The 21,297-nt window shown below is 42.9% G+C and overlaps 1 protein-coding gene across 1 annotated transcript in view; it reads left to right on the top strand.

Moving 5' to 3' along the window:
- The window catches only part of PAH (phenylalanine hydroxylase), a gene marked incomplete at its 3' end in the record, with an annotated part of 34,322 nt that extends 14,193 nt beyond the window's left edge, over positions 1–20,129 (top strand). The window contains exons 3-13 of the mRNA XM_082279575.1: positions 1,678–1,861; positions 7,277–7,365; positions 9,530–9,597; positions 11,847–12,043; positions 12,416–12,551; positions 13,492–13,561; positions 15,626–15,682; positions 16,690–16,785; positions 17,106–17,239; positions 19,390–19,505; positions 20,086–20,129. Of these exons, the coding sequence (XP_082135701.1) occupies positions 1,678–1,861; positions 7,277–7,365; positions 9,530–9,597; positions 11,847–12,043; positions 12,416–12,551; positions 13,492–13,561; positions 15,626–15,682; positions 16,690–16,785; positions 17,106–17,239; positions 19,390–19,505; positions 20,086–20,129 (1,191 nt within the window). The remainder of the gene's footprint in view (positions 1–1,677; positions 1,862–7,276; positions 7,366–9,529; positions 9,598–11,846; positions 12,044–12,415; positions 12,552–13,491; positions 13,562–15,625; positions 15,683–16,689; positions 16,786–17,105; positions 17,240–19,389; positions 19,506–20,085) is intronic.
- Between the last annotated feature and the right edge of the window lie 1,168 nt (positions 20,130–21,297).

The raw sequence follows: 21,297 nt of genomic DNA, 5'->3' as shown, positions 1-21,297 counted from the left end.
GTAGTTTGGGGTCTTCTTTAGCTTGAAAGAAGAAAAACAAAAGTTTCTCTAGGGTTGCTGAGCACCATGTGTCAACCCCTCTAACTCTTCTGTAGGTTATGATTCTGTGATTTTCAGGCCCAGATGTCCGCCAGGGATTTGTATATTCCTCCCAGGTGACAAAAGCCCAGACCTGGTCGTGGCATGCAGTGTCCACTGAAACCTGTTTATAAGGTTTTTCTCAAAAAGGAAAAAAAACCCAAACAAATCAAGCAGCATTTTTATATTCAAATTATAGTGCTCAAGAAAATATTTGAGTTCAGTTAACTGGGGAAGATGTTGCTGGACTTTTCTTTTGGAGACTTTCTGTTTTGTTTTTTTCCTGGTCTTTTTTGTTTTCCTGGACTTTTTGTGTTACAGTGGGGAATACTGCAACATGTGTATCAGACAACGAGGCCCATGGAAAGAAATATCTATGGACTGATTCTTGGTAGATGTTTCAGAGATGTTTATTTCTCCAGCCGTATGGCCGGGCTCTGCCGAGGAACTCCTCAGTCACGGGACCCGAGGGTCCCTGCCTGCACAGGGGAACACAAACCAACCAATGGAGAACGAGGCTGACCAGGGGCAGGGAAACCTCGTGTCTCCTCCCAGGGCCCCTCTCCCAGGACCACATAGCAGGAGAGGGAGACCCCAACATTTTCGTTTACTTTTTTTGTTGGAAAAATAGGATTTTTAGCTACTTGTTGCTTACACATCAACACAACAGCATGTCTGAGGTCGGGTTCCCACTGGCTGCAGTTGTGAGTGCTATAGTTGCCAATGATCTCTTTCTTCAGAGCTAAGAGACTGCTGATGGTCAGCAGAGATATTTGGCGAGACAGAACTTGAATTTCTGCACTAAAGAAAATAATTCTTCTCTGTGAGGGTGATTAAACTTGTGAGCAGTTGCCCAGAGAGACTGAGGAGTCTCAAAACTTGACTGGACATAGCCCTGGGCAATCTGCTCAGGCAACCTGAGCAGATTATTGTACTCGCCGCTCTACAGAGGTCCTGTTCAACCTCAGCAACTCTGTGGTTTAAATCACCCATCTTTTTATTTGCACAAACCTGGGCTGCCTTTTTTGGTGCAGATCCATGTTTCCCATTGGATCTCTGCCCAACAGCTGCTCACAGCCCTGGAAACTGTGCAGGTGGCTTTGCAGAAGCTTATCTCACAGGGTGCCCAGCTGCTTGCTTGTCCAATCTCCTTTCAAGATGCCCATCAATACAGCATTCAGTTTCCCATGAGAGGGTACTCTACAGGTGGAATGCCTACTTCCTGTGTTGATCCTGGGGAAATGTCTTTGTCAACACAGACAAGCTCTCATTATGTACTTGAGGAACTGGAGTTGCCATTTACAATACAAAGCCTGTTTACAATTTGTATCCTGCTTCCAGCTTTCTCTAAGCCTTAACTAGTGCATATTCTTTGTGATAGTGCTCTGGACAAGGGTGAATCCCACATATTTCTCATTCTTCCTTTCTGGTTGTCTCTCTGCTGTGAAGGTCCTCAAGTCCAGTGGCCACAAGAGGCGAGTGTGTACTTTTATTTGGATTGTACAGTATGGTTTGTTGACTGACACATGTATTTATCCAGTCTTTATGTCATATTCCTTCCCCCAAAAACCATGGGACCAAAATTTCTCTTTCTCGTAGGAAAAAGGCATAAACTTGACCCACATTGAGTCCCGACCTTCCCGTCTCAACAAAGATGAGTATGAATTCTTCATTAACTTGGAAGGCAAGAATGTCCCAGCACTGGACGCGATCATCAAGTCCTTGAGAAGTGATATTGGAGCAACAGTCCATGAGCTTTCACGGACAAAGAAGAAGGACACTGGTAAGGATGCGCTGACAAGGTTAACATTGATGTGGACTATTCGTGTCACATACTGAAATTACTTATTTTTCCCGTAGTGATGGAGATCCTCTTGGATCTTTATGGCTACATTTCTCTCTCTGTGCCTAATTTTCCTATACTGTAAACTTTTTCATTTGGAGATTTTCTGTCAGTGTAAACTTTTTGCCATGCTTCTGACTAGGTCTTCTGGGAAGCTAGAGGATGCTCTGCCATCCAGTTTGGTGGGAACAGGACTAACTCTCCATTACTGTAAGAAATCCCAGGGAAGTCAGTTGCAGTTCTGCCTTTGGAGGGAAAAAAGGAAAGATTTTGTGGGTTGTTCATGCTCCTAATTCTCAGAGATTTACTGGAGTTGAGGCTGCTTGGTGCAGTGGTGGCTGCCCAGCAGATAGTCTGAGACTTACTTAAATGCCTCTTCAGATAACAGATGTGATTTTAATAGGATTTCAGACTTTAAATACTTTCGGTCTGGATCTTCCTCTTCCTTCCTAGGAACAACATGAAAGGACATTAATACCTTCTTGAGATCAATCCTGGTAATCCTTTTACTGTTTCCTTTGTGTCCTACCCATGACATTACATTTGAAGATGAAAAAGAAGAAGGCAGATTCTCTTTGGAGTCAGTTTTCTCTGTTCGTGAGACAAGGGGACAAAAGGTTGATTAGGTGATTTATGATCGTGTCAGATTGAAGAGGTTCACTTTTGGGGGCTTTTTTATCTCCAGAAGAAAGCTACAGCACCTACCGGGGCTTAACATTTTTCTAGTTACTATGAAGAAGTTCATATTAAATTTTATTAAATAATAAAGTTTTCTATAAACATATGTGAGAGTCAGAGATACAGCTCTAAATATCATCCAAGAAAGTCTTGCATGTGAAATTCTGACCTCACAGAAGTCAAAACTTCTGTGGTCAGCTGTAGGATTAGGATTTCACTGCATGTTACTGTGTTGATCAAAGGAGTTTTTGAGCTAGATTATCCTGTCAGTGCTTCAAAAAGGGACTTGATCCCCTTCTGTCTGAGAGGATAACTTGTATTTGTTTGTTAGTTTCAGTAATTCAGAAATAGTATGAAATGGGAACAATTTATTGCTGAGGAGAGAGAGGAAGAGTGATATTTCTTTTTGCCCTTTCTCTTTTTTTTCTTTTTTTTTTTTATTTCAGCTCCTCTCATGAGTAATAAGGGTCCAGTCAAACTGAAATCCCCAAAGGACCATATTTTGAAAGGTCAAACAAGCCCTGCTTAGGGGATGAACTGTGGGTGGCAAATCCTGGGCAGAGGCAGCTACAAGGGCAGAGTGAGATGGGGACAGCCCGAGCTGTAGGAAGTGTGGTAAGATGCTCTCCTTTATCAGTGATGGCATTACAAATAACAGGCCTTGTGGTGCATTTTAGGCCAGCTTGTCTTTCAAACGTATCCTTCTGGCAAATCTGGTCCTAGTCCACAGATGTGCCTGTGTGAAATCGTATTCCCAAAACACAGAACAAGAGCACTGTGCCTGCAGGGAGCAAAATCTCAGACATATGGTTTATGGGGCTATTGCCACACTTGTCTCAGTGGGCAGGTAAAGGCTGGAAAGGTTTTCTTCCAGAGGAAGTCTGGGATCCCGTGGGACTTGATTCTTTTACCACTGCCTAAGATGCTCTTATTTCTTCCCTGCTAAGGATTCATTTTGCTCATGCTCTTGATTTGAGAAAGAAAAACCTTATTTTTCTGTTTCCTGTGGGAAGCACATGGTCCCATTCTTGGGGCACTGCTTTGTGGGCACTCAGAGGAAATTTCTGTATTCTGTCCCTTCTGTATAGCTCAGTGTTAAACACTGTGTATATGTGCTTTATTGGGCAAGGGATAAATGAATGGCTTTTTCTTTTTTCTTTCTCTTTTTTTTTTTTTTTTGGGGTCCCTGTAACTGCTTTTAATATCTTTTCGTAACTAAATGCAAAATTTAACTGACACATTTAAATAGTTACAAATATCAGATTTGGATCAACAGTGTAATTTTAGGTGAGAGCAGGCCAGCATAATGCTCTAAATCCAAATGTAGCTTTAGAGCTTCAGATGAGAAGGGCTGGCAGTTGCTGGGCCCAAAGCTCTTTGTGTAGATGGAAAGATGTGTTGTAAAAACACAGTGCATCTCTTAATGGCTCTTTTTGGAAACAAGATGGGTATCTTGTTTCCAAAAACTTGGAGCCCATAAATAAAAATAATTAAATATTATTCTGTTGCAGCATTAGGGAAATGCAGACAATTTATTGCATTTCTGAAACAAGCTGGGAGTTGAGGATCTGTAGGGGCCTTGTTTGCTAGACCCTGAGGCTGGCCCAGAGCATTTGAGACTGTTTAAAAAAGGGCTAAACCTGGGCCTTGAACTGCTATAAATTGCATAGACCTGTCTTTGACCCTCCTCACTATGGTCCAAATGGAGGATTCTGCAGAAGTCCCCGTTGCCCCTGCTTCGCTGCCTCTCATATAAATGGCTTATTAGCATTCTGCTCAGCATTTGACCCCACGGTAATTTGGTCACCACTTGGGTGTCCAGCACCATCCCATAAATGCTGCTGTTTCACTTACAGACAAATCAATATTTATTACTGATCAGCCCACGTTTGCTCCTCAGACCTTCACAGAGGCCCACTGTTGCAAGAGCTCGCCCTGGCAATTCATTAATGGCTGTGCAGACAGACAGCGAGTCTGGTGAATGGGCTGGAGGAGGATGTTGCAAACAAAATATGGGATAGATTCAGCCGGGGGGTAATCTGATTTGGTCTTTTCAATAGTTTCTGGGAGGCCTGGGGACAGCATCCTGGCACATCATATCTAGGCAGAAGACCCACCAGTAGCCTTTTTTCACCCTGGCCCTCGATGTGAAGGCTCTATGGACTTAGCGCAGTGTTTGCCCCAGGACTCTGCTCAGAATCTTTGGTTCCTGTTTCCATGAGAGCTGAGAAGGCTCTTTCCAGCACTTTCCAGGACCCAACTTAACACCAGTTATGCCAGTGCAAACAGCATGAAGTATCCTTGGGATTTCCCTTTCACAGCCTGCCACTTTCACCCAACTCTGCAAGCTCAGAGCTGCTCTCATTTAGCTGCTGCTGGTGTTTGGGTAGGCAGGATCAGTACTACATGCCAGGAAGACAAGTTGCTGCGCCTGTGTAGGGAAAAAAGAAGTCAGCTATCTCCACAGCCAGGACCGACACCACATCAGCCTAGAGTCAGTTTTTCCTCGAGTTTATCATGAGCTCTGCACCAAGTACTAAGGCAATCTTGAGAATAAAACGTTTAATGAAAGTAAGTCAGCGTGGAAAGTAAGTCAGCAATGATTCAAACCCTGCCCAGTGAGACCTTCCAGATTCAGGCCAGCAAAGCCCTACAGACATCACTGCTGAAATGCAGTGCAGACTTCAGCCCCCATCAGCAATTTTTCTGCACAGCCTCGACCCTTCAGGTCATGGTGCATCCTTGAGAAGAGTGGTTATTCTCTCTAACACTGACAAATCCTTTGCTGTGGGACTGCCAGGCAGCTTTCTTTCCTAGCGCCTAATACAAAACCATTCACCAGTGTGCCTCACCTCAGGTTGGTAGTGGGGAGTCTGAAGCACAGACCAGTGAAGCAATTCCCCACCATCACAGAAAACTCAGTGATACAGCCAGGAGATAAAGCCATATAGAAAATGGGCAGGATGGCTGCGTGTGCTCACCTTACACTTGGTCTAAGTAGTGACCCCTCCCTATGGATCAAACACACCTTTTTCTACTCCCCCCTATGACCAGTTTACGTGAAGGAGTTGGAGGTGCGGGAAAGTTTCTAACAGCGAGGGGGGAGAGTGTTTCTGGAGCAACTAGGAGAACCAGCGGTACATCCAGCAGCGAAGAAACCTATTTGGGGACTTTCCTGGGTCTGCTGCTGCCATCTAGTGACTTGCTCAAGTCTGGTTTTCATGGCAAAGAGAAGCGTGCGCATCCTGGAGAGGGGCGGAGCAAATCGCACTTCTGCTAGGCGGGAGAAGGGGAGGCACGGCCGCGGGTACCGCTGAGCGCCGCGGCGGGTCTCTGCATCCCGGGAAGCCCGGGCAGCCCAGGATCTTCCTGGCCAGCAGCCGCCAGCTGCCTGCTCCTCCTGGCCTGTCGGAAACTAATGTGAAGGCTCCCAGCGGGAGCGCTGCACGGAGCCAGGCTGGCGATGGGACAGCAGTCAGGGGAGCGGGCGCTCTCTCTGCGGCCAAAGTGTGCCCTGAAAGGCTGCTGCAGCGCCTCTGCGCAGGTGCCTCGCAGAAACCCAGTGCCACCAGTGCCTTCCGTGCTGTGAGGCTCAGCACAAAGCACGGCTGAATAGTTCCGGAGACAGAGAGATCCTCCGATCCCGTAGGTGGTCCATCAGGTGTGGTATGAGCCCCATCACCAAGGCACTCCAGGGAACTCGTTCAGCAGCTGCTGGCCGAGGATCGGGTTCACTTGGCACAACCCCCCCACATAAGGTGGGGAGGTATGGCCGAGCAGCAGGGCTCCCAGCTGAGCAGAGAGCCACAGAGGGGGATCAGATGTTTTCCAAGCACTGGCTGAGCAAGCAACACCCATTTGTGCAAGAAAGTGTCTCAATGAATTGCAAACTTTTACTGATACAGGCTGCCCCTGTTCAGTCCTTGTACTGAATTGCCATGAACACACTTGACTTACTCTTTTTTCTATCTCAACACATCACATCTGGATGTCCCTGTGCTTCTCCTTTGTCCTTCACCTTATGTCCTTCGGTAAAGAGAGGGTCGCATGGGCATTACACGCTGTGTAGTCAACATGGTCCTTCTCTCCTGCTGGCTGGGCCATAGACAGCGTGTATAGAATATGAGTTACAAGGCAATAGAGAACCAGGCCAGGAAAGTTAATCAAGTTAATGCATTCTTGTGTAACGACTGCAGTGATCCAATGCTAGTCTGAGGTATTAGAATGCCATTGATAGTTTTGTTTCAGAATCCTAGCTCAAGTGGGGCCACCGAGTAGGTCTTAGAAAGTTTCAGAGAGCACAAAAATTCTGTATCCTTGTTGTGGGGTTTCTTGTTGTTCCTTTGAAAGGGGTGATTCTGGCTTATTGTGAAAATTTTCTACATTTTGATAAGCCAAGAGAACAGAAGTAATAAACAGAAAATCACAAACGTTACAAGCAGTCTCTGCACCAAGGGTCAGACACTCTTGATGCTCTGTATTCTTCCAACAGTGCAAAACAACTACAAATTCAAGACATCTTGCTTGGTTTGTTCTTGTCTCCTACTACAGGGAAAAGGATTGAAAGAATTTAGCACGTGTTTCTTTATATTTATGATGAAAAGATGAAAATATCAGAACGCCCAAAACCACGTAACAAAGAAATACACCAGTCTCTATTTCTTTTCTGTTTTGCAGTGCCGTGGTTCCCAAGAAGTATCCAGGAGCTGGACAGGTTTGCCAATCAGATCCTAAGCTATGGAGCAGAATTGGATGCTGATCATCCTGTAAGAATTTTTTTTAGCATTTTTTCTATTTATTGGCACAGATGTTTCTCTCATTTACATTTGCTCTGCTTTAGTACAGATCTAGTAGACTAAATCTCACATGGTACAGGACAAGAAGGTTACCACATTTCTAGATTTAGAATCAGCCCAATCCCTGATTATGGAGTAAATCAAACCAAAGGTTGCTATCATTGAGCAAATGCCAGGAGATCTTAAAAGTTGTAGTGGTTTTCAGAGCACAGGGCCACCACAAGGACACCTCTGGTTTTCCCAAGAGACTCTGATGTAGTGATTTCAGGCTCACTTTGTGTGTCACTAACAAGAAAAAGAAGCAACATATTATAGCCCAGAGATAGAAAGTTTTTCATCCTTGATTACATACACATGATTTAGCTCAGTGTATTGTTATGTGCTTGTTAACTCTGACATGGTACTTTTGTGGTGAGACATGACAAAAGAAGAGGTTGTTGGTTCAAAAAGTGTGTGGTTTAAATGGTAGCATCAGAAAGTTTTGTTCATTGACTTAGTGATAAAAAAATTTGTTTTGCAGTTTTTCAGTTTTGTTCACATACAAGAATATTTTCTGCCTCTATTCCCTCTCCAAGCAAACAACAACTCACTTTCATTTGTCAAAACACACTGAGTTCCATGCAATGCACCAGAAATTGCTGCTATTAGTTTAATTGAGACAGGATGATTATAAATAAATTACATGCAGTGCAACAAAAATTGCTGCTATTAGTTTAATTGAGATGGGGTGATTAGTCATTCACTACCTATTGCTTAATTCGAGACGTGTTATGTACCATGTACAATGATTCATGATGTTCACTGTGGTCACATGAAAGGCAGAATGAAAGGAGGTACACTGAACCAATGGCCCCCTTGTGTGTCATGCAGGAATAGACCAAGACTGTATTTGAAAAAAAGAATCCAAAAAAAGAAAAGAAAAATATATAAAAAGAAAAATATGTATAAAGGAATGAAGCGTCTCTCCTCCAGTTCCTAGAATTAGTTAGTGAGCACTTGTGCCTTGAAAAAGAAATCCAGCTGCTGGGGTAAATAGGTGTGACAGTCCACAGAGTGCAGAACAAGAGACATTAAAGGAGCCTGTGTTTTTGTAGTTAAGTGATGCACGGAATTTAATCACAACGACCTCCATGAAAGGTTAATCTTGGACAGTGCATTTTTTTGGCCATTGGCTACATCTTTTTGATCCACACTCTTGAATTTACACTCCACTTCAGCTACCTCCTGTTCTTGGTTGTGTTTTGTGGCCTCTCAGTCCAGTTGTGCTATTCACCACTAAGGGATGCAGTGCCCAGGGAGCTGTTCCTATTTGCTTTGCAGAAGGGCATCCTAGCTTGGAAGGAGGATGTTTCTACACTCCAGGTTATGAAGGCACGCCTGGTCCTGGGGATCTTTTAGTCTAAACAGCAGGCACACTGGGGTAGAAGAATGATTATCCCAGATGAAGATTTAGAGGTTTTATTTCTTATCCTTGGTTTTATTGGTAATTAGCTGCAAAGGTCAAGCTCCCAACCACAAGGTCTATTAGACATTCTTTGTAGTCATTAATTCCCTTCAAATGGTTGAATTTGTACTACAAATAGGGGGGTTTTTGGCCTGCTAAATGGCTACTGATCCTCTAGCAGTTTGAAAATGAGCACTTTTAAGTGTGGTTCATGCTGAAAATCTGCCTAAGAAGTCTGACTGAGTTGATGAATGTGTTTCTAATGTGTTTTGATTCTGCTCCTCTAGAGCAGCCCAGCTGTGCCAGGGACAGCAGCAAGCTTCAAGGGAAACAAGAAGGGCAGGGTTATCCAAGTACTGATAATTCTGTGCTGCTCTTGCCAGGAGCACCTTGTTGTTGCTGTAAAGGAGCAAGTTTCCCTATGTTATAGGAAGGGGAAATGAGAAAACAAAAGGACTTGGGTGGCGAGGGGTGGTGAGGGACTGTGGCTGAGTGGCTGCTCCAGGGGCTCTGCAGCCCGAGAAGGAGCGGTGCCCTGTGGGAGTGGAGCCGGGCAGAACAGAGGCAGCTATCCCACTGACCTTGCTGCACTTCTTGGACTGCACCAGCCATACCTGAGGGTGCTCACTGGGAGGAAGGCTCTTCACCTTTTCCCTAATGCATGCAGCGACCGTGGCTGTTTCTCTTCAGGGGTTCAAAGATCCCGTGTACCGGGCCCGGAGGAAGGAGTTCGCGGATATCGCCTACAACTACAGACAGTGAGTACCCACTGCATGGGCAGAAAGCAAGCCCTCATCTCTTGCCCTCTCCTAGGGTGCTCATCCTGCTGGCAATCCCTGCTTTTCTACAAGCATCTGTTGGCTTTTCTCTGCCATGTGTTTAGATCTTCCTGTTCGTGCATTTATCCCCAAATCGCAGCAAAACAAAAGTAAATTGTTCCAGGCACACGTTCAGAAGAGGCATCATCTCCCTTCCCTCCCCACAACACCCCTCTCTCCCAGCTTTGTTGTCTAATTGAGCAGCAGACTGTTGCTACTACAAAGACCTGAGCATTGAATAAATCTGGTGTTCCCCATTAAACCAGGGCTGGGGGAGGAGTGCCTATCATTAACATTAAAGCAGGATCTGCATAGACTATTAAAATAATGAATAACTTATGGTTCTGATGCTAATTCAGTGTCTGATACTCTACTTTTATCATGTCCAATCCAGCTGCAATCAGCAATTTATGCTTTCATTTCCCAAGAAAAATAAATTAATAGAGATGATAAATTCAGTTAGAACAGGCTTGATTGATTGCTTTCAATGATCAGATCTGGAGGAGAAAAAATTCTGTTCTCAGAGACACTTGTGTATAGATCAGTGCTACTGGGCCTGATTCTTGCTGGGACTGATAAAAACTGTGATTGCAAAGAGAAAATTAACATATATTGTAAATTTTGTGCTACAGTTTGCACAGGATGAAAAGATAGCCCCTGAGCCAAAGAGCTAATAATGTAATCACAAAATGAGAGACAAAATTGGACTGGTTGATGAAAAGTACAGAATGTCAGGTGAAAAAAGGCAGAAGCCCAGTTTGTAGCTAGAAAATTTGGATAAGATTTTCTGTCCAGGTGTGAACAGATCTAGTGTCCATTCATAGATATCCCACAGAAGATTTACCTTTCCTGCATAATGGATAACAAATTCTAGTTTCTAGTTTGCAGAGTTTCACCAAGTCCTACAAAAAATTAAAAATATTAACTACCCCTTCCCCCTGAGATTCAAACTGAAACCAGTATATTCCAAGATGTGACTTATTAATAATCAGTCTGTTATCCAGATCCTCAGACACATTGGAAACAGTCTGTTCAGACCTGGACTGAAGTCCCAAATGCACCTTTAATGTGAAGTTCTTGGACTTCCTTTGCTTTTAGCTTGCCTCTTTCTTCTGCCTTCCTTTGCTTCTGGCCCCATTGATCCCCAGATTTTTTTTTTTGTTGTTGAAATTTGAAAAGTTTTTAAGCCATAGCTTCCCCCTGCAGCCCTGGAAGGTGGTTGAGGATTATTTAGGAGTGCTATAGGAACAAAAATCCCCCTGCAATCCTCATAATTCAACCTGATGTTTAAAGCTCCACAGATCAAGGAGAGCTAATACAGAGAGGCAGAAAATGATCATTCTCCAGAGGAGCTGCCCTGAGGCTCAAGAAAAAAATGAGGGAGTGGGAGATGGTGGGGTGTCATCAAGAGTTTCACAGTGGATCTCTGGGGCTTGGAAAACTCTAGCATTATTCCAGCAGTGATGTTAACCCTATTAAGTTACTTAAAACCCTTTGATTTTTCAAAGCTGCTGGATTCACCTATGGCCCTAACACTATTGCAAAGGAATTGGTTATTCACAGGAGGCCAAACTGTGTTGCTTGGGATTGTATAACTCCTGTTAGCTTCAGCATGAGCTAAGCATGTGGAGGCCTGAGGGTGGGATTTAACTCATAATTACTCCTTACAATTATAAAAAGTCAAACTGGCTGGAGTCTGAGTCTTTTATGGCACAGAGCACTGGAGTTTTATGGAGCTGATGGTTTCCCTGTTTTTTTTTTAAAAAAATATAATGCTCTTTAGAGCAAGAAATAAAATGGCTCCTTCATATCTAGAAGGAAAAATAAGTTGAAACCAACAGCCAGCAAGTATTTTTAGAAGAACACCTTTAGAAGACAAATAAGCACTGATTTATTTTTAGCACAATAATGCAAGGAGCTGTCTGAAGGCCATTGTCTCAGCCAAGGTCAGTAGATTCCTTTCCAGCCAGTGCCTAGGGACAAGTGAGGCTCCTTTTGCACCTGTATGTCAGCCCAAAGGCATCTCTCCTCCTGCACCAGCAGCTCCTGGCCAGTCCTAGTAAAGCTGCAATATGAAGCACAATGCAATATGCTTCAAAAATGGCAGATGGGAAAGGACAAAGAGCATGATGTTGGTGGCATAGGACATTTTCAGTTGCTGTTATTGAGGGTATCAATTTTCTGTCTAGTGGCCAACCTATTCCTCGTGTCACCTATACGGAAGAGGAAAAGAAAACCTGGGGCACTGTCTTCAGGGAGCTGAAGACTCTGTATCCAACTCATGCTTGCTATGAACACAACCACGTGTTCCCACTTCTGGAGAAGTACTGTGGCTACCGGGAGGACAATATTCCCCAGCTTGAAGATATTTCAAATTTCTTGCAGAGTAAGTTTGAAGCACCTTAAAGAACCAAATGAAATGAAAGGCCTCAGCTATCAGTGGGGGTGGTGCTTCCAGAGAAGGAAAAACAATCCCCGATTTATCAAAGGCTTCCTATAATATTTGGGCACATCACTTATCCTGTGTCCCAGGTCCTTCTCTAATGCTTCCAGGGGTATAATGGGACAGATGCTCAGATGCTGTGCTGGTGGCATACATGGGCAGAAAATTGCCTGCTGTGACACAATTAAACTCTATTTAACATAAGGAGATTCAAAACAACCAACCAACAGACTTTTCCCACTGTGAGGAGTCTGGATAAAGATAAGTCAAACACATCAGCTGTTTTTAAGACGCCGTCTTTTTGTCTCCCTTCAGGCTGCACTGGGTTCCGCCTGCGTCCTGTTGCAGGCTTGCTCTCCTCTCGGGATTTCCTGGCCGGGCTGGCGTTTCGGGTGTTCCACTCGACGCAGTACATCCGCCACGCCTCCAAGCCCATGTACACCCCAGAGCCGTAAGTACTCTGGCACGAGAAGTGTGTAAAGCTGCAGCACTCCAACAGCATGTCCAACTGGGAATAACCATGTGGGACTCTGGAGCACTCCTGGGAACAGAGCTAATGGAGAGCAGCCAAGGGACTGCTCTCTTCTGAAAACATTTACAGAGCATTTCTACTCTGTTTAGCAATCTGCATCCATTTCTGCAAGTTCTCCTGGGGCAGATGAGACAGTTTTGCTACTGAAGGCCTCTTCGTGTGGTGGCTGGGATGCAAGAGAGCAGTGTACAATGGCATTTAGCTAAGCTATTAGCACCCAAATAGTGGTATGAAATCTAGCACAGGGAGGACTCGATATATTGCAAGCAAGCTTCTGGCAGTAAGATAGGAGAAACCCAGACCATTGAACCCATCCCTTTTTCATTTCAGTTTCTCTCTGTCCCTGTCCATTGCCCTTTTCCACTTGCCATTTTTAAAAGAGATTTCTTATTCTGCTTCATATAGTTGCAATTCTTCCTTGATTTTTTGCTTTCTACTTTCCACAAAATCTTTTCCCTTTCTTTTTTCTATTTTTGATTCTTGTGATTTTCCTTCCTGCTTTTCTTTACCCTATTGTCATCATGCACAAAGCCAGCCTGTAATGTCTTCCATAGACTTTGCCTTTTTTGGATGTCTTATCCCTTTCCCCTTTCCATCTCACCAAATCACTTCTCTGTATTTGAAAAATCCAACAGGCCATGCTGAGTGATGTATGATGCAAAAACACAGAAAACCCTGGGGTTTGCAAGCACTTCCATCACAAGAATAATTTTAGAGCAAAATGTTTTCCTGTGAACCATAGCTGCTGGTAGGAGCAAATTCACTGGGCTCTTGACTATGTGCTGGCTCTAGGGCATTATTCCAGCATTGCTGGACTTTTCCTGAATCACAATTATTCACATGTAATGTTTTCCTGCAGTGATATTTGTCATGAGCTGCTAGGACACGTTCCTCTTTTTGCTGATCCCAGTTTTGCTCAGTTTTCCCAGGTAAGTTACTCAGTGGTTATATTATTTATATAATTAAACACACAGTAATTTAGAGGATGATCCAAGACCGGTGAAGGGTGGTGCAGATTAATCTTAAAGCACACTGTTTAAGAGTGGCTGAGATGATTTATTTATTGCTTGAAATCTGGACACAATTCACATAGGTGAAATCATGAAGTCCAACTCCAAACATGATCTTGTGTGAGTTGCCTGTGACAGGCCCTGTGAAGCCATCATCTTAAAACCTTTCTGCAGATGTTGATCTTTCTGAGTGAAGTCACATAGCTCATGAGTCAGATGGGTTATTACCTCACCATGATGTTCAAATGTTAGGGAAAGCGGAGATTTTGTTTTGTTTTCTATTGGAGCAACATTGGAGGCTGAGTAAAGTGAGGAACTGTCCCAGCTCTAAGCATGGGAGAAGCCTGGAGAGGAGCTTTCATTTTGGTAGTGCTAATGTCTCTGGAAAAGAAGCCAAACCTCGGTGAAGCAGTAAAATTTTGGCTGCATTGTACCAGAAAACAGGAACATACACGAAGAGAGAAAGGCATAAAGACAGAAAGACTGAAAGAGAGAAAAAAAAAGACAAGGAGAGAGAAAGAAAGAGAAAAAGAGAAAGTAAGAGAGAGAGAAAAAGGAAAAGAAAGAGAGAAAAAAAGAAGGAAAGAAAAAGAGAAAGAAAAGTGAAAAAAAGAGAAAGAAAAATAGAGAAAAAGAAAGTGAGAAAGAAAGATGAAAAGAGAAAAAGAGAAAGATGAAAAGAGAGAAAAGAGAGGAAAAGAAAGGGAGAAAGAAAAAAGAGAAAAAAGATAAGAAAGAAAGAGGGAAAAAGAACAAAAAAGAGAAAAGAAAGAGAGAAAGAAAAGAGAGAAAACGAGAACAAAAAAAGAGTGAAGGGAAAGAAAGAGAGAAAAGAACGAGAGAAGGGAAAGGGGGAAGAAGGGAACGAGAAAGAGAGAGCAACGAATGAGAGAAGGGGAATGGGGGAAGAAGGGAACGAGAGAGAGAGCAGCAAATGAGAGGTGGGGAACGGGGGAAGAACTGAATAAAAAAAAGAAAGAAAAGAAAGAAAGAAAAGAGAGAAAAGGAGAACAAAAAGAAAGAGAAAGATTGAAAAAGGGAACGAAAAAGAGAGAGAAAAGAGAGAAAGGAAAGAGAAAAAAGGGAACGAAAAAGAGAAAAGAAAGAGAGAAAGGAAAGAGTGAAAAAAGAACAAAAAAAGAGAGAAAAAGAGGAATGAGGAAGAGGGAATGAGGAAAACAAGGAAGGCAGGAAGGCTGGCTTGATGTAACATCTCAAAATTTTAAAGTCAGTTTGATCTTAGTAAGGTCTCAGTATCACATTCAGGCTTTGTCCTTTCCCAGAACTGGTTTTTCCTTCTGGACAACTTGCTACTGTACCTTGGCTTGGTAGGATTTGACATGGTGACAGCTGCTCCAATGTCTTTTCCGTGTGTGGGGGAGCCCTCTGATTTTTGCACTATGCAGTCCTCCCTAGAGCAAAGCAAGAAAGGAACCTGGTTATACGTAGTCTCGCGTGTCTGTCTTTTGAATCCAACTAGTGCATGCCTCCCAGAAAAATCTCCTTTATCTTCCAAGGTATGAATAAACTCTTTCAAATCATGCCCTGTCATTCAGAAAAAATAGCTCATTCAAGGCTCCAGGAAAACTCCTTTAATCAGGACCCATCAAAACAAAGAGAAATATATAAGGTATGTAGGTGTGATTGATTTGCCTCCTTTTACCCCTATCATTCTCTCAGATGTTCATTGTAGACTTGATCAAAAGCCTGTCAATGCAAGAGGAAAATTTTATTTGACTTCAATGGGCTTTGTACCAGGCACAAAGGATCATGCCTTGTAAATGACATTTGGACAAGACCCTTTGTTCATTTTTGGCGAGATTTCTGGTTTAAAATTGATCTTGCATGATAGGAACGTGTCCTGTAAACATTTGTGTGTGGTAGTAAGCAATGGTAACATTTCAAATGTGAGCAATGACATAAGAGGGGGCAGGAAGAATGTTTGCAATAAACAGCTTGAAGAATAGTGGTTTATTGTTACAGGAAATTGGACTGGCATCTCTGGGAGCTCCAGATGATTTCATCGAGAAACTTGCTACGGTAATTTAATAAACGAGGGCTCAATTTTCCAATGCACCCTGTGTTGCCTTAATTCTGCTGCCACTGAAGTCACTGATAGAACTCCCATAGAGCTGAATGGGATCAGAGGGAAGAGCACGATTGGAAAACCCCACCCTGAAACAGTTGCATTAAAGGAAAATAGCTTTGGCACCCCTTGTTCAAAGTGACAGTTGTGATTAAACACAGAAGCCCAAACTAGATTTCCTCCAGCACAAACATATTGGGCAAGAGAAGATTGTATGTTACTACATCCCCACAGGAAATTTCAAGAGGCAGCTTCTGTAGTTGTTTTACCTTCAAGCATCTCTTGCACTTTGCCAGGCAGATCATGTCCTCTGCAGTCAACACAGCTCACCTGGATGCTACCTCTGAGACTACTGAGACCCAGAGCTGCAAACTTCGAATAAAAATGAGGGTGTTCCTCTGAGATTAGTGCCCCAATGCCAGCTGGGGGCCACCTGGGCAAAGAATTTCACCAGCTTTGACATGTCTGATAGATGGGGTAGTTTTCCTGAACCAGGGCAGGTATCTCTCCAAAAGGACAGACCCAGGAGTCAAATTGGGCCACACACCATCTTCCTTCCCTATTGCACCAACAGCCTGTTAAGCCCCCGCTGCAGTCAGATGCCCTGTGTGAAGCAGGACTCAAACTTTTCTAAACTAATGTTCAAACTTCCCCTGGGTTGGCCAGCCAAAGTAAAGCTTTATTACTATAGTTTCATTGCCCCTGCTGACATAGATAAGCACAGTAAAACACAGCTTTGTTTGTCAGGGAACTGAACTGATTCCCAGGCACACAGAATCTAATGCTGTGCTTGTCCCAGGAAAATTTCAATCTGAAGGAACATCTATTGCATTTGTACACTTGGATTTGACACAACAACATTTTATATAGAAATGAAAACTCCAAATGTCTTCAAATAAATGGTATACACATATTACTTTTGACCAAGGAATTGTAAGTCTCTGTCTCATTTTCTTTCCAGGTTTATTGGTTTACAGTTGAGTTTGGACTGTGTAAGGAAGGAGATTCCCTCAAGGCATATGGTGCAGGGCTGCTGTCTTCATTTGGGGAGCTGCAGGTGTGTTCTAGAAAATATTTCAAATATCTTTAGAATTATTCAAATTTATTTTCTGAATGTCTTCAGCTCTTTGGTGTCGCTTCATACTTTGTGCATAGAAGTAGCATGAAATGTGGTGCTTCATTGTAGAGCTCTGATAAATGTGTAAGTGTATGGATACACAGGGAACTCACACCTGCTTCTTTCCCAATAAATCACATTATCTTTTTATACCACAGGAGCAACTCTTCCCTGTCTGAAATGGGGTGGCTCTTTATTTCTTTCACAGCACATTCAAACCCTCTTAAACTGAAATAAATTTCTTACCTTTTTGTTCATAGTATTGTTTATCAAGTAAGCCTGAGATTCAGCCTCTAGTCCTGGAGAAGACTTCCGTGCAGAAATACCCTGTAACTGAGTTCCAGCCTGTCTACTATGTTGCTGAAAGTTTTAAAGATGCAAAAGAAAAGCTGAGGTAATCCAGTCATTCCAGAGAAGAACCCATTCTTATCTGTTGCAAATACATTGGATCCCATTGCCATATGGGGTCTTGGGTTTACAATCATGTTTTGAGAGGCATTAGAAAAAATCTGCAATGCCTAAAGATGATAAACATTTTACATTTTCAGAATCTTGGGCAAAAATGAGCAATAACAGGAATATACCTTATGTGTGAAGCCAAGAATTGTGCTTAGTGTAACTAAGAGTTTCATCTCTCTAACCAAAATGCAACAAAAAAATTATCAGTTCAGTTGCAATTACACCAACATTTAAGGTTAAATCTGTCTAATTAATGCAAACCAAGTAAATTTACCATTACTAGAATTATCAGTTCTTGTAAAAAATTCTCGTGGCATCCACTCCTTTTCCTCTGAACTTATGTCCAGGTTCAGTTCTGGTTCTTGTAACAGGGATATCTCAGCCCGTGTTTGGGCTTCAGCTTGGTTTTCACCTTGACAGAATTTCTATTCCTGTTGAAACACAACACACCACACCATATTTCTGGATGTTAGTCAAGCCACTGGGAGTTAGCCTTGGTTCACACTCAACAGATTTTTCACTTGGAGATGCCGCACAGGGACTTGTCCCAGACCTGCAGTCCCTTATCTTTGTACCATTCACAGATAAACTATGTTGCATCCCAAGATATTCTGCTACCTCAGGCTTCTCAGCTCTGAGGCCTTCCTAGCTCTCTCCCCTGCTGCTTCCTTAGTTGTCATAAGCCTGCAGCTTCTCCTTGTGCCCTTTTCTCTGGGGAAATACCTGGGAAAAATGGCCTTCTCTTCTGGTCTGTGCTATTAATATCCTGCACACAGCTTCTATCTTCTCTGTATACATCTCCAACTGAGTAGCAAGTTCCTTGAGGAAGTGGAAGATGCTGCCTTACTTAGCAGCAACAGAATATTTTGGAGCTTTTTTTACTTGTTTCAGTGGCCAAATTACAAAAGTGGTTAAATTGAGATAGAGGTTTTGGGGCTTGGCCCAATGCCTGTGTTAGTGGCTTGCATCTGGACATGTGTTTGTGTGTAACAGAATACCTTTCTGAAGAATTATTCTTATACTGACCTAAAAGATCTCAGCTTAAGGCATTCATCTTCTAACAGGCATCTTACCTTCAGCTGAGATTTAGGAAAGCTATCTTCTAATGTGATCTCTCCTCTTAGAAAAACTATACCAATGCTGCTAAATTCATCATAGTCAACGTAATACTTTTTCACTGTCACACCTTGTGGCCTTTTCACACTGAATTCTGCTGGAGACAATGTCCTTAGCTGATAATAATTAGGTTTAAACTGAAGAAGCATTATGGGGGTGGTATATTCCACTGTTCTGGGTGTAGGGGATTTACCCTGCTGAGTGACAGTCTGTGTAGTGGGGCTCCATAATCAGCTCCTGCGTGCTTCCCTTCCTCTTTCAGCAATAACTTCAGTAATACAAAGCAGATATATAAGCCAGTATCCTGCTGGGGTCTACAAGGAGCCTGGAACAATAGCTCTGACCATCTCATCTCATCTCATCTCATCTCATCTCATCTCATCCAGAGTCCTTCTTTCCACAGTTCTGTGATTATGCAAATTAATATTTTTCCAAGATACCAAAATCTTAATGCTTCTGACATGGAATTAACTATTTTGCAACAGAGAATGCTGCTTCACTCCATTAACCATCTTCTAGCTCTTAAATTACCTGGAAGCTATTACAAACCATGCCTGAAGGTAGGTCTCTGCTTGCTCCTTGGCACACCAGGATGGCGTAGAGACTTGACCTTATTTTCCCAGAAACTCAGACTTGGATTAGAACTCCTACATTTTGCACTACTGAAAGGAAAATAGATTTTCAAGCTTGGCAGATCCTGGTTGCTACATAGTTGGCCTATACCAGGAGCGGTGTTGCCATGTCAATGGCTTAATTAGTGCTGTTCTGGAAAAACAGAGGTGATAAGGACAAATGCAACTTCAAGTGTGTTGCAGAACGTTACAGGTCTCAGATCACTCAGCAGGAATTTCAGTTATTTCCTCCCATAGATTTTCTTATCCCCACAATCAACAAATGCACACACCGAGAAAAGAGTTAGTGGAAAAAAAAAATTCAACTGTACATTTGTTTATGGTTTTTTTTCATCAGGAAATTTGCTCAAACAATCCCTCGTCCTTTCTCTGTTCGGTATAACCCCTACACCCAGAGGATTGAAGTCTTGGACAATGCAAAGCAGCTGAAGAACTTAGCTGACACCATCAATAGTAAGAAATTACAGATTTTTTACCTTGAATTCCTCAAAACTTGGGTCAGAAATAGGAACCACAAGGCAGATTCCATCTGGTTGCATTTAATGCTCTGAGCCTATCCAAGATAAGGCAGCACACATCTGCTTTCTCATGAAAAAATAACTTCCCAATTCTAACCAAGCTTCAACAAGCATTTTCACTTGACTGTAGCTTGTTAAATCTGAAAGACCCAGTTTTGAGGGAGATGCTAGGGAAGGTCAGATGGCCTTGAGGTGGATCCTGATGTGTGGGTCTAGCTGGTTTTGGTAAGGAAGAGAAGGAGAAACGTGGGTTTAATCACATTTTCCCCCTCACATTGGCTAGCCTGCAGAGAGCCAGCTCCTCTGATCCTGTGAGCCAGCCTTGTATGGCTGATGAAAGCAAAAGGCTGACTCTGCAGACCTGACTCCAGTAATACCCTAATAAATATGTCCAATTCAGCACTTCTCTGCCCACCCTATTCTTTAAGAAAATGGAGATAAAGGGTAAAAAATATACAGGACTGTTAGAAATGGGCTAGCTATGGAATTAACTGCTCTGATTATTTCCTTTGCAGGTGAGATTGGGATCCTTTGCAATGCCCTCCAGAAGATAAAATGAAGATTTACTGTAACTTGCTAGTGACTAGAAGCTACCATGTGCAAGTGCCAGTATTTGTCTAGCCTCAATCTTTTATCTTGCAGGGGAGTGCAGGAATGCTTATGCTATATATCTTAATTATTAGAGATTATCAATGAAACAGACATCTGCAGGTGACCCTCAACTCTTCTGGCCTTCAGACACTAATCCATTTTTTTCTCACTAATGTATAAAAATTACCTTATTTCTGGGAATCTGGGGGAAGTCTATATATATTTTGTGCCAAAGGTTAGCAGAAGGAGGAGATCTTCACCATGCAGAGCAATAATCTGCTGCACCTGTGAGGTCTGGGACCAGGGATGGGATGTCAATGATGAACAGAGTAATCCCCTTTGCCTTCTGTCACAGTCACTCTCCCCTCTGTCCCTCCCAGTTGTCCAAGGTTCCCACGGAGTCTGAAACTCTTCACTTTTCATCTTATATCCTGAAAGGGAGATCTTTCAGGGTATAGTGGGAGATTTCTCTTAATAGACATACTCAGCTACTCACTGTGGAAGGCTGATGTGTGAAGGCTACATTTTTTTGTGCATGTCCTTCCCTGAGAGTGCCTTATTCAATACTACTGTGAGGTGTCTCCTAACTTTCTGCTCTTACAACCTAGAAGGTAGAAACCAGCACCTTTGAAATGGAGAGGAAGTGCTTGTTGCAATGCAGCTGAAGACATCAGAGCCTTCCAACCCCTAACTCACCCACTATCTGTGGCTAGAGGCCCCACCAAAGCTGTGGAAGACCTGGGTCAGCTATGTCCCATCTAACTGCATTCAAACCCAAACATGTTATCTTTCAAGACAGGCCCTAAGTGATGACACCTTTTTGAATTTCCACTGCCCATTTGAGTTTTAATCTCCCTTTTTTTGGTGAAAGCAGTTTTATTTTTCCTGGAGTATATCTCAGCTGAGTCAGAAAATGGAACCAAAGGTGATTCCAGCTTAACTCAATGGCTGAGCATGGAGAGAGAAGAGTTTTGCCGTTCAGGAAGCTGTTTCTGTGTTTATCCAATAAATTTCACTCAAATCAGCTAAATGCCCTCTCAGACTGGTCTGCATTGTATAATACCTCCTGGCTGAAGGAGGGAATCAAGCACTTGAACATTGGAGCAGAAGGGAGGAAAGCAAAGCTGAACAGTATT

Source organism: Coloeus monedula, assembly GCF_965178545.1.
Source record: "Coloeus monedula genome assembly, chromosome: 4".
Taxonomy (NCBI): domain Eukaryota; kingdom Metazoa; phylum Chordata; class Aves; order Passeriformes; family Corvidae; genus Coloeus; species Coloeus monedula.
The sequence above is the reverse complement of the archived record's forward strand: the minus strand, read 5'-3'. Positions and strand labels throughout refer to the sequence as shown.